General features: G+C 44.1%; 1 protein-coding gene across 1 annotated transcript in view; it reads right to left on the bottom strand.

Annotated features, from left to right (window-relative positions):
• Positions 1-11032, bottom strand: part of MAP3K1 (mitogen-activated protein kinase kinase kinase 1) — a 77907-nt gene extending 66875 nt beyond the window's left edge. Inside the window, exon 1 of the mRNA XM_025387932.1 lies at positions 10077-11032. Within this exon, the coding sequence (XP_025243717.1) occupies positions 10077-10558 (482 nt within the window). The 5' untranslated portion in view covers positions 10559-11032. The remainder of the gene's footprint in view (positions 1-10076) is intronic.
• Between the last annotated feature and the right edge of the window lie 2118 nt (positions 11033-13150).

Below are 13150 nucleotides of genomic sequence, written 5' to 3'. Positions count from 1 at the left end.
CAGCTGCAGGACAGAGCTGGAATTCAGCTGGTTAACAGTCCAACCAGAGAAGCCATTTCAAATGCCTTATCTATGTATTCATGCCAACACTTTTTATAAAATAAATGTTTAAATAAAAATTGTTTTCTAAAACAAAAAAAAAAAAAAAAAAAGAAGGGTCAGTTGAGGGACTAAAACTATGAGCATGGTGCCCAATGACTGCAGCAGACTGTTCTGAGGGACTGCTGAGATTGAGCAGAGGCCTGAGAGCTAGGGGTTTCTGAACTGCGTTACAGAGTCTGAACTTTATTCTGAGGGTGAAGAAAAGGTTGACAGTGAGTTGACAGTGGCCTGACCCTGGGTTAGCAGCCATGGCAGTGAAGAAAGTTGGGTGGATTCTCAGTCTAGTAGGAGAGTGGTAACAACAAGAACTGGTGACTGATTGGAAGCTGAAGGTGTGAAAGCCAGAAGAGTAAGAGCACAGCATTTAAAGTGACAGTAGCAGTGTTTACCCTGATGGGCACCCTAAATCACATGGAGATCTGAATGCAAGGATGAAGAGGCTGAGCAGGGCAGGGACGCAGCCTGGACATGTGACTGCCACAGTCCCTGGCAGAGGGGTCCCTCCTGGAGGAACTATCCTGGAGAAAGTTGTAAGCAGGATTCCGTCATAAAAGCCAAGATGTCTTAGGCACCACAATATCAGTGAGTCAGCAAAGATACAGCTGATAATCTCCCGACAAACCCTTTCTTTCTGGTTAAAGACTAGCTTTTCTTCAATCTTTGTACAAAACTTGAAATCTGGTTATTTAAGAATCTAGACCCAGCCGGGCGCAGTGGCTCACACCTGTAATCCCAGCACTTTGGGAAGCTGAGGCGGGTGGATCACCGGAGGTTGGGAGTTCAAGACCAGCCTGGCCAACATGGTGAAACCCTGTCTCTATTAAAAATACAAAAATTAGCTGGGCTTGGTGGCAGGCGCCTGTAATCCCAGCTATTCGGGAGGCTGAGGCAGGAGAATCACCTGAATCCGGGAGGCGGAGGTTGTGGTGAGCCGAGATCGTGCCATTGCACTCCAGCCTGGGCAACAAGAGCGAAACTCCATCTCAAACAAAAAAAAAAAAAAAAAAAAGAGAAGAAGAAGAATCTATACCCTTGGAACAAGAACAATATCTTTAAGACTCTGTCTCAAAAAAAAAAAAAAAAAAAAGGAAAAGATCAGTATATTAGTGATAGTGGTGATTATTAAGCATTTTAAAGAAACTGTAGGGTATAAAATGACTCAGGTCAACAGTAACAAAAAAGATTTTTCCACACAGATAATCGTTAAGACATTTGGTGAGCAGCATCCAATTTTATATAATTCTAAAGTACATATTTATTCAGTATCATCAAGGCTAGAGAACTACATCTTACAGAAAAGTTAGAGGCTTACCACTGAAAGGTCAAGACACTTTCTATAACTATCTTGGATAGTAACTTTCCTTAATCTATATTACAAGCTGCCCAACTTCACTGAGTATATTTTTAAACGGTAGAGGCTACCCACGTGGAACTAACTGTACCAATGCCAGGTGGCCCCGACTGCAATGTTTTGACATCCTCTTCTCCCTCTCTTCTGTCAGGTGTGCCAACACTGCTGCCTTTGGGGAACCTGCCTCCTGCAGGACTCACACTGCCACCGCCTCTAACTGGCTGCTTCTAATTGCTGCATGTTAGGAACACCACATTAACAAGATTGCATGAACAACCTCTGAAATAAGTATCAATCCTGAGCATATGCCCTGGGAACTCTTCTAAGTGTAAAATCAAAGTGCTTCAAAGCACATATTTTGTTACAGGTCGTTTGGCTGCTTTGAGCATTTTTTCTTACTTCTTAGTGCTAACTCACGTTCTAGATAAGAGAGGCTGCTGGGTTTACTTACCAACAGTAAACTTTAAAATGTTTTCTGTTATATAGGTTCTTGGCTTCTGCAATCTCGTGGAGTACCTGCCTAACAAATACTATCTGAAATGCAAATGTGAACTTTTATTTATCCCAAGTTGAATTATGATCAAATTAATGAATTTTGGATGAAGTAGGGTTATCAAGACAAGAATTCTAAAAATGGTATCTTGAGTTTAGATGACATCCTGAGAACTTAAAAAATAAGAATTATATTAATGCATGACACCTTTATGTGTATATTCATTCACACAGATGTATGTGTGAATATATAAATGCATATATATACACACACACACATTCTTAACTCCCTACTAAGTACAGAATAATTATACATACATAGCAGACTCTTCTTACCTATAAAGTTGTCATGCAGTATAGCTATTTGCTCTCTACTACATTAAGCTGTCCTATTTCACTCGAGGCACTAGGCATGTCTGCAAGTCCAGATACCTCTCAATGAGTCTATCACAAATCTACAATGTGGAAACACCAATAGTCTAGACTTTTGTCATTTAACACCTTTTTAGTTATGTCCTAAATTACATCTGACTAAACAGGAAAAACAGTGGATCCACTAATTTGAACATGCCATGCCATTATCCCTCTCATTCATTTATTCAACAAATATTTACACAGTGTCTACCCTATGCCAGGCATCTTGCTAGGTGCTAGGTCCAGGCCCTGCCCACTCAGTCTTCAGTCTTCTGGGGAAGGTAGTCATTCATCAAATGAGATAACAAATGTACAAGCACAACACTGACAGTAGGGACACCCTGCTACAAAGCCAGTCCGGGCGGATCAGGGAAAGCTTCCCTGAGGAAGTGTCAATGACTTAACAATGAGGAGCTGACTTTATGGAGAAACAGTGTTCCTGGCAGAGGGAGCATGTGAGGGCCCTATAGCAGAAGGCAGTGAGTCTGAGGAAATGAAAGCAGGCAACCCTGCCATGGAACAAGGGCAAGTGTGAGCTGAGATGGGCCTGGAGAAGCACGCAGGGGCCCGACCAGGCAGGGACTCAGTAAGGCACGTTAAAGATTTCCTGGTCTTTATCCAAATGGAAGGCATCTGAACATCTTAAAATTAAATTACATTTACTTTTCTGGAGGAAGAAAGTTATGATCAGATTTACATTTTGAAATGATCACTCTGGCCACCTAATACAGAGAACAGATTGGAACAGACTGCAAAGGAGAAAGGACACAGAATCAGGCAAGGAGGCTACTAAGTTAGTGGAAATGAGAGACAATGGGCACCTGGCTAGGGGTGTGATAATAGGTCAAACTGCCAGCACCTAAGGATGGACTGAATCTGAGGAGGTGAGAGGAGGAGGTGTCAAGGGTGACTTCTCGGTTCTGGTTCTGCCATTTAACGAGCAGGGAACATGTTAGGAGGTTTAGGGAAGACCTTGAATTTGGTTTTAGACATCTGACTGCACAGGTGTCACGTAGCCAGGTGTAGGTCTGCACTTGAGGAGAGGTCATGGTTAGGACAATAAACTCTGCAATCATTTGTAAATGGTCCATAACTGATCTAAGGGTATTAATAAGACTGGGGTGGGGATGGACAAGACAGAATGAGAGAAGGCCTAGGACCACCCTGGGGATCTTCTAGTATCAACGTTCAAGAGGATGAAGATGGGCGCCACGGAAGAAGTGTCATAGTTAAGAGGAAAATCAGGAGGGCTTACCAATTAACTCAAGTAACCAGACACTTTCAAATACCAGGAATTCAATTTTCTCAATATTTGACAGTTTGAGCATGGCTCCTATTATTTTGTAACTACACTAATTATTAGAAGACTCACATAATATAAAATTGGTCAATATTATCAATGACTGCTTGTTAAATGCCAACTACTGCTATCAAACATCAAGCAATGGTCTGGGCACAGTGGCTCATTCCTGTAACCCCAGCACTTTGGGAGGCCAAGGTGGGCGGATCACTCGAGGTCAGGAGTTCAAGACCAGCCTGGCCAACATGGTGAAATACTATCTCTACAAAAAAATACAAAAATTAACTGGGCATGGTGGGGCATGCCTATAATCCCAGCTAGTTACTCGAGAGGCTAGGCAGAACTGCTTGAACCTAGGAGGAAGAGGTTGCAGTGAGCAGAGATTGCGCCACTGCACTCCAAGCTGGGTAACAGAGCAAGACTCTGTCTCAAAAATAAATAAATAAATACCAAACGTTGTACAAAAACTCATAAAAAACAGTTCTTGCCTTCAAAACTTGTCTTAAGCTAGAACATGATTAAAATCACACTACATTATTTTAATCTTCAGATAACACTAATTTAACCACTTTGGGAAAATTAATTCATGTTAACATTTCTGGGCACCTAATATTCATGGGCGCCAGACACTAGTCTAGATGTTGGGAGATGGTGCAAAGAATCAGATAAAACTCCTGTTCTGTTAACAACTGATATTTAGTATTCAGAATGCCATAAGACCAGTTTGAAGATTATGTGATAACATATCACTTAAATTATTGTTTAGGCAATGAAGAAAAGTAAAGCCGGACACAGTGGCTTGCAACTGTAGTTCCAGCTATATGGAAAGATCACCTGGGCCCAGGAGTTCGATTCCAGCCTCGGCAACATAGTGAGAACCCATTTCTAATTTAAAAATAAAAAAAGTAATGATAACATCTGTCAAGAGCAAGCTTCCACCTACACCCCAGTATTGACTCTCTTCTCACTACACACCTATCCATCATCATTATGCTTACAGGTGATAAACTTATTTAACGCACTAACTACAGTACTGTGTAGGCTGTACCATGTGGCTCCAGGCACTTTTTCCAGTCTTCAAGAGGTCTGATGGGTTAGTTAATTCCCAGGTGACTGATGTGTACTTGCAGAATTATACACTTGGTGAGTTTTAACAATTCCCCTTAGAAGTCTACAACATCTCGATCAAATTAACATCTGTATCAAACCAGCCTCGTATTCCAAAGGACTCAGTCACTAACAATACAGAACTCCCTTCCGTACCAAACATAACTAAATCACCTATGGCATGCCATAGAGTAAATAAAGACAAGGCTACCTTCTTGATCATCTTACGCCCTAGAGCATTATTTTACATTTCTCCATGTTGTTTTCATAACTAGTAGAGTTGCTGTTACTAATAATAAAGACTGAATTTCAGAACTAGCATCAGCAGATGTTGAATTTCTTGCTCCCCATATCTCCTTTTTAATTTTCTCTTGCAAGAAAAAAAAAAATCATGCCTGAACATGCAGTTTTGTATATATTCCTCTTACGAGAGTAGGCAGAAATAGTTTGAAACCAGTGTGTTGTATCCCCTCTGTATCCCCCATCTCTCTTATAGCACTTAACACAGTATTGTGAAACATGTTCATACTACAACCTACCGACAGAAACAGCTTGTGCACTCATAATCTTCTTCTCCACCACCCAAGACCACTACCTTGCAGAAGTTCATAAATGTTAAACGGATGCAGTCTAAAACAATAACAAAGGGGTAGGGTATAGCAATACTAAAAGTTTCTCTTCCTGTGTGATTATCATGAATGAATCACATTAATTTCAGCTTCTTTATCTCCTTTCATTTATGATTTAATACAGCACAAATCAATAAATCTAAGAAACATTCAACACTAATGACTAATCCTCTCTGGCAGACATGATAGGGTGATCTAAATACAGTTTACTTGTATTACATATACAAGGCCAGGTTACAGAAACATACCTATTGGCAAACTTAGCAGAGGGTAGAGATCTAGCTCATTATCTATTAGAATTCCTGCAAAACAAATTTCTCCTTAAAAATAATTAATTTGATTATTAATTTGAAAAAGAAAATAGAAGAAGCAGAGTAGTGGAAAGAAACAGACTGTGCAGTCAGACTGACTTGGGATTGAATCCTAGCTTTCTTCTAGTTGTGTGATCATAAGGCTTTACCATTTCAGATGAGTTTGCACCTTCAGAAAACAGAAATTACACTATCTTAGGGGACTGCAGTGATGATTAAATGAGATTATATAAAAACATATATATAATACATATAATAGATATTATATACACACAGAGAAGGCAAAAAAGGTGATTATATAAAAGGTATCTAGGCATATCTATATGCTCAATGAATATGTTTTAAGCCACAGATAAAATCCTAATATATTTTTGCAATCTGAAAAGAGTACCTGACTAATCTCACACTTTGCAATGAACCATCTACTAATTCTGGCCCTGATTATTTCTTTCATGATTAAACATGTTCTTAAATAATTTCTTAAAGACAACTTTGGGTTACTCCTAATCTTACACATTTCCTCACATTAATATTCTACCATTTACATCTTTAAGTTGCTTAAGCTTTTAACTTAGGATATGAAAAGAGGCTAGGACTAAGGAAACAACCACGTCTATACTTGACATATTTGATAGAAGCAAAGAATTCCAAGATTAAAGGTGTAATATACAAGGAGTTCCTAAGCAGCCTCTAGAGACTACTACTTTTCCATGACACATTTTCCCATTGCCTTCTGTGTAAGAGATAGCCCTCAACCCAAGAAGATGACTAGAGTACAAAATGCAAAAGTGGTGCTTTCTAGAGCATTTCTGAATGTCCCATATTTTTCCTCATGGTAATCCATTCCCCATTAACTAACTTGCCACTCCATCATTTCTTCCTTTGGGATGCACACAGGCAGTGTCAAGGACTGATTAGCCGACTCAGCCTAGGCAAGCTGTAGCTAGTTTTTTTTTTTTTTTTTTTGCTCTTGTTGAAAGCAAAAGAACACTCCTTTCTTCCTACATTTTGAAATCTGCAAGTTGACAACTCAGTGGCCATTTCTAAAACATGCAACATATTATGCTCGAGGTGCTATGGAAGTCGTAAAAGAATACCAATGAACAGGGCTACTTCCTGTTTTTCATATCTAACAAAATGGAGTTATTATAGTGCATTGGAAATCATATATTAAGGAATGTTGGTTAACCAGTCATTCTTGCCAAAATCAGATATGAAAAGAAAATAAAAGTTGGCAACAATTCTAGCTCTGATATTTCTCTTCCAGAATTTTATTTAATAAGGTTCATCTTTGAAGAATGCATTAATTTTCTTACCTGATTTAAAATGAAATTGAGACCATGCTTAACTAAAACCTTACAAATTCATGGAATACTAACTTATGTGACTACCTTTATTTTTATAAAGTCACCAACTTAATATTTTAAGAGTAATTTTTCGGTAGTAACGCTCTTATAACTCCTCTTCACTAAAAGATCACTAAATTATATTTTTAGCCTAACAGCTTTAAAAAGGAAGTGAAATCTGAGGGCTATATGAGGATATAAAAGCAGCCTGTGAAATATCTTTAGTTTTAAACAAAAACTAACATTAACAAGTACAGCATATCTTGTTCTTTCACGGGGCCAGCAAATTGATAGTTTGGTTTTTTAAGTTACAAAAATAGGATGGGGTAATTATATCTACCAAACTCACAATAGCCTGTTCAATGGAGAGTAACACTGTAATTTTTCTTCAAAGACAGTAAATAGGAAGAAAAAGCCCCTAAATTCTGTAATATAAGGAAAAATTCCAAACCCTTGGGCGCCACTTACAGGCGCTTTCACTGATTTCAGCTATTAACCCTGAAAAAGAGGAACAAACTTAAAATCTTCTATTTAAATATGAGTATTATTTATATAACTTCTAATTCAAAGTGTATTTTCTACATCCAAAGATCAGAAGGAAATTCTAAAATTAAAAAAAAAAAACTACAGAACTCTCAAATATTTCAAAATCTTAGATTTTCCTCTTGGAAGTATGAATGTAACTTAACAACTGTCAAAAAAAAAAAAAGTAAAACATAAAGTTCAACTGACATTTTATTGAGTTGGCTATAATCAAGGGGTTTTTTTCTAAAGCTTTAATTTAAATGGTAAGTAATCATGTATCATAACCAACATGCAACACAAAATATACACACACAAATAAGATACAAGCCGTCTCCCCACAAAGTCTTACACCAACAGATTCAAATGAATTTCAACCCAATTGTTAAGGAAAAAAAATTCACTATAATATTTCATAAGGTTAGGGAATCAACATTTTACTATAAATGAAATCTTTACATATGACATTTGGGATAAAACAACAGCATTCTGACTAGTAAAAATAATTTTTTTTAAAAAAGATTATTCTTACTAGCCCATTATTTTCTTATACTGTGCAATTATAACCTACACCTTAAGCAAAGGGTTTGAAAAAACCTCGGTTATAAAACGCAAATACTAAGCATGGATTACTTAGTCCCTAAATTCTATCTGCCTCCACCTTAGACCTCTTGTTTTGTGTCGAGACAACACTAAGCAATTTCAGTACATTATTTTTACAATGGATGCTCTTCTACTATATTCACAGCTCATTAAGAGGAGTAGAATGCTGACGTTTGCTAAATTATTTATTGTATCCAAAAAGTTAGGTCTCCTTAGATACAATTTTCTTAAATTTGGGGTTAAAAATTTTTATCTGGAGTTCATTTAAAGTAAAAGTTGCCTTCAAAGAATTATTCTAGTTAAGTTTTAATACAATCTGCACAGAAACGGAAAAACTATAGAGGTTCATAACTCTTGTAAGAATAAATTACATGTACAAGTGCACAGAAAACTGTTATCAGTCACAAATCTCCTTTCGTCTCAGTAGTGCCATGGCACACTGCGGAGCATGTTTTTTAGTTCTTGGGGGGGTGGAAGAGGACATCTAAATATTAAATGGATCGTGATTTTAAGCAAATAATCAAGTGCACAAAAAATGCCAGAGCACTTTAGATAATTAATCCAAACCAAGGACTCCTACTGTCAAATTCGTCTCACAAAATGACACGCTTTATTCTCATAATAAAGGTCAGGGAATTCTACAGGGCAACGAGGGACTATCACAAAAACATTTCCAGCAACTCAAAATACCCATCAAGACTTTGTGCTTTGCATACGTTAATCAGATTTTTAAAAAGCAAACAAGGACGTAGCTGTCACACTTAAAATAATTTCCTTTAACATAAAAATTTCCAGTAGCCAAAAATGGGAGAGGCCAATAAACCGCTGGTCTAAATTACCTTACACATACTGTACTTCATATGCACCAGAAGACGCATCTGAACCGAAGCCCACCGCACTGTGGCCCCTGGAATTCAGCGGGCGGCCCGCGCCGGGACCCCGAGCAGGAAGCACCGCACCCGCGACGTGGTCCGCGGACCAAGCCGGAGGGGCTGCGGGGAGCAGTCACCACTGCTTTGAAACTGAATGGCTGACACATCCGGTCCTGGCTCTTACACCACTCCGCCAAATGCAAACTTCAAAGGCCAAATTCAAACTCCAAACAGAAGTCACTCAAGTGACTTAGCAGTGCAGTTCGCATTCCCAGGAACACTCAGAGCCCCTTGGGGGCCGCAATTAGACAAACCGCACTTCCTAAAAGACTGCAAGCCCCTGCGAGTGTGCAGCCTCCCGCCGCACCGCTTTGACAGGCGTTACCAAGCCGTCCTCCTCCAACCCTGCGGCCGGCGCTGGGGGCGCGCCGCCTGCGTCCGGGCCTGGCCCGCGATACCTGCCTAGGGTCTCGAGTCCCGGGCGGGCCGAGGGGCTCTGCCTGTCACGGCCGCTGGGACCTGCTACTTTCTCTTCGGCCCTCTCAGTCCCCCACCCGACCTCGGGCTTCCCACCCACCCCGCCCCTTTTCCGACCACCGCCCGCCGCAGGCTCGGGCCTCGCCCCCAATGCCTTTACCCCGGGGACACCCGTTCGGGGGCGCCGCCGCAGGGCCATGCCCCGGCCCCGGACTCCTCGGAGAGCCCCGATTCCAGGAGTCCCACAAAGCCAGCCGTGGCCCCCTACACCTTTTCGCAACGGTTCCCCGCAGAGAGGCTCGCACGCCTGTCACATGTCTGCAAACAATAACAAACTCTTCCGCACGTCCCCGTCCGGTCCCCCAGGCTCTGGGTCCGGGGCGCCGCCCGACTCCGGAGGGGTCGGGGGGTGCTCAGGGGCGCGGGTCCCGGCGAGCGGCGCGTAGCCTCACTGCGCTGAGCCCCGGGACGCCGTGCATGGTGCCCAAGGTTCATTCATTGCCCTCCGCCCGCTCCCAAGTCCCCGCCGTGCCCCGGCCGCGCTGCTCACCCGGCGGGGGCCGCTGCAGGAGGTGGCTCGGCGGCGGGCGCCCGCTTCTCCCCGGGCTCGGCCGCTGCGGGACTCGAGGCGCCGCTGTCCGGCGCGGCCACCGGCTCGGCAGGGTGAGCGCCGCCGCGGCTCGCGGCTCCGTGGGGCGGCGGCACCGCCACTGGCTGGAAGCCGGTCCCACTCCCCGCTGCGTCCGCGGGCTCCGGCGACGGGGAAGTCGAGGAGGACGGCGGTGAGGCGGCAAGGAAGAGCGGCGGCTCAGGCAGCTGGTCCAGCTCCACACTCCGCACTTTGCGCAGCTGCCGCCGCCGCCAGTCGGCCCGCTCGCGGCCCCCGCTGCCCGCCTCCCGCAGCAGTCCCGCGGCCGCCGCGGGCGCGCTGCTCGCCTTGAGGGCCCCTCCGCCGCCGCCCGCCTCAGGGCTTGCAGCCCCGGCGCCCGGGAATCCAGACGACGAGGCGCGATTCCCCGCCGCCGCCGCCATTTTCTCTCGCGGGCTACATTCGCTCGGCCCCTGCGAGGGAGGGAGGGGGCGGGGAGAGCGCAGGGGGCGGGCACTGCGCCGCCAGCGTAAGGCCTCCTGCGCCAACTGCGTGAGTGCGGCCCGCCGGGCGCCTGGCCTGGACTGACCGACGGGCGGGCGCGCTGTGTCCGGCCTGCGGCAGAGGTGCGGGCGGAGGGCGGCCCGGCGGCCGCAGGTGGGAGGGAGTGGGCTGTGCTCTCGGCCGGGCGAGAGGGCGGGCGGACGAGGTGGACCGGGAGAGGGAGGGGGTGGGGGCGCCCTGGACTCAGCGCTGCGAGCGCCGCGCCGCCAGGTAGTCCCGGCCTCACCGGCGACAGGAGGAGCCTTGGCGGCGGCGCCGCGCCGCTTCCTCCGCAATCTCGGCCCGGCTCCGCGGGAGCTCGCCGGGGGGGAGTTGCGGCTTCCGAAAGAAAGAATTAGTTCCGACTTGGGTTTCTGGTGCTTGAAAAGGACGCAGGCCAGAGGGTTTACAGTCTGTCATTCGCACTGCCCTTTGCAGTGGGCGTCGAGGGACCAGGGCGCGGACCAGCCTCCCACCGACGCGCAGGTGGCGCCCGGGACCGTCGCCTGCTGCAAAGCGAAAGCAAGTCAACGTTTAGCAGGCAGGCTGCCGCGGACCAGAAAAATAAAAGTTCTGTTTTTGTTTTATTTTGAAAAGAAAACACTCCTCTATTGTCCCACTCCTATCCCTGTGCTACAAATAACAAAACTTCAAAGTTTTCTGTAATACGTTACATCCTGAAGCTGCTGATTTGGGACAACTACCCCCTTCCCGCACCAAGTCCCCACAGCCTCTGAGAAACTGTGGTGGGGAGGAAAGGAAGGGGGTGTCCTGGTCGATCTTTAGTAGTTTTTCCTTGGCTGTCTTTGGGAAAGACAGTCGCGTACAGGACCACATAGAGCGCGTTTGGGGAGGGGACCAGCGCTGTGCCAGGAAGTGCTCGGCAATGTCACCCTCGGCCAGGTCGGCCCTCCCCGAATCCGATGCTTCTCGCCGCACGTCCTTCTTCCCTGCAGGGTCGGGCCACAGGCTAGGTTCCCTCTGTCCCCACCACTGCAGGGCCGGGCTGCCCCTAGTTCCTGGACTCTACGTGAGAAGGTGCTTTGGGATGGAAAAAGCAACATTTACACGTCAATGATTTTTGACCTTTTGTCAACTGAGGAGAGCTTCTGTGTTGCGTATATTTCTTCCTTCCTTGCCTTTCCTCCCGCTGGTTTGTTTAGGATGGGGAATCTCCCAAAACCCAGGAGGAGCGTCTATAGATTTACTTTGTGAAACATGATTAAGGAGGGGGGAAGTTAGGGGTGGGGAGTACGGATTCTCACGGAGGTAATCTTGTCAGTCTTCACATATTTAGACAAAAGCCTGAACTATTTACAGAAAAATTCCATTGACTTCTTGAGACTAGGTAAAATGAAAGCCCCTTTCCCAGATATAATGTTAACTGCGTAAGCAGGTTAGATCAGAGAGGTTTTAAAAAGTCCGGATTTCATATTAGCTCAATGTTTTGAAAACTGCTGTAACATCTCCCGTAAGATAGTTTCAGATCGTTATACTCAACGGTACAAATTTTGAAAGTTCAGATAAATCTGTTAAAAATTAAGTCTACAGTTAGGCTATAATTATATGCTCTTTTAATGGCACTCAAATGTATCATTCAAACCAAACAGTAGTTATTTCCTAGGTTTTCCCGGATTGTCACACCCACCAAATCCTAAACTGAAACAGATAAACTTTCCTTGTTCCTATTTTGATCTAAAGACTTTTAAATTTGCACGCACATATTCAGGTACCTGTAAGTCAGAAAAGTAAGTGGAAGACTTTAGCCAGAGTAGCAAAGTAAAAAGGAGTTTCCAGCAAAACTTTGATTTTTGACTCTCTGTACAGTGGTTGAAACTGGGGGGGGATCAAAGGGAGAGGGCTACCCAGCGCAGCGCTATCAACTAGACCCAATTCTCTAACTTCCTCCAGCCACCACATATTACTATGGAGAAACCTCAGTGTTGACCTTTTCCCACAGTTTTTGGTGCTTTGAGTCATTTTTTTTCTTTAATTTTTTACGTAAATATTCAGGTTGTCATTATGCGTCTGCATATGGACACACTGATTTCTTAAAGAGAGAACCAAAGGGCATGCTTAACTGAAAAGGGTGTTCTCCCTCCGCCGTATGTTAATAGAAGTTTTGAGGAGTGTTTAACTGTATGGGATTGCTACCAAAGTTTCTGAGTCTTATGCATGATGAAGACTCTAGCTCTGGTTTTGGTGCTGTTCAATCCTGCTCTATGTTACTGCAGAGAGGTGGATGTCAAATATCAAGTACTGTAGGCTCTGAATTCTCTTAATATGATTTCTTTAATGACATTCAGGAGACTTGTATTTCTTCCAAGGTTGTTTCTAGACTGAAAGCTCCGGTTCCTATTTCAAAGCTCTTCATTTCCATCCTCACTGGGACGTAAACCTTGCAATGATTTCACGCATGCAATTTCATGTCAATTTCAGTAACCTTTATACCGTTGCATTACAGATCACTGCCTCCACATAGTGCTGCTGGA

This window comes from Theropithecus gelada, chromosome 6 (assembly GCF_003255815.1).
Source record: "Theropithecus gelada isolate Dixy chromosome 6, Tgel_1.0, whole genome shotgun sequence".
NCBI lineage: Eukaryota > Metazoa > Chordata > Mammalia > Primates > Cercopithecidae > Theropithecus > Theropithecus gelada.
Note: the sequence above shows the minus strand (reverse complement) of the source record. Positions and strands in the feature narration are given on the sequence as shown.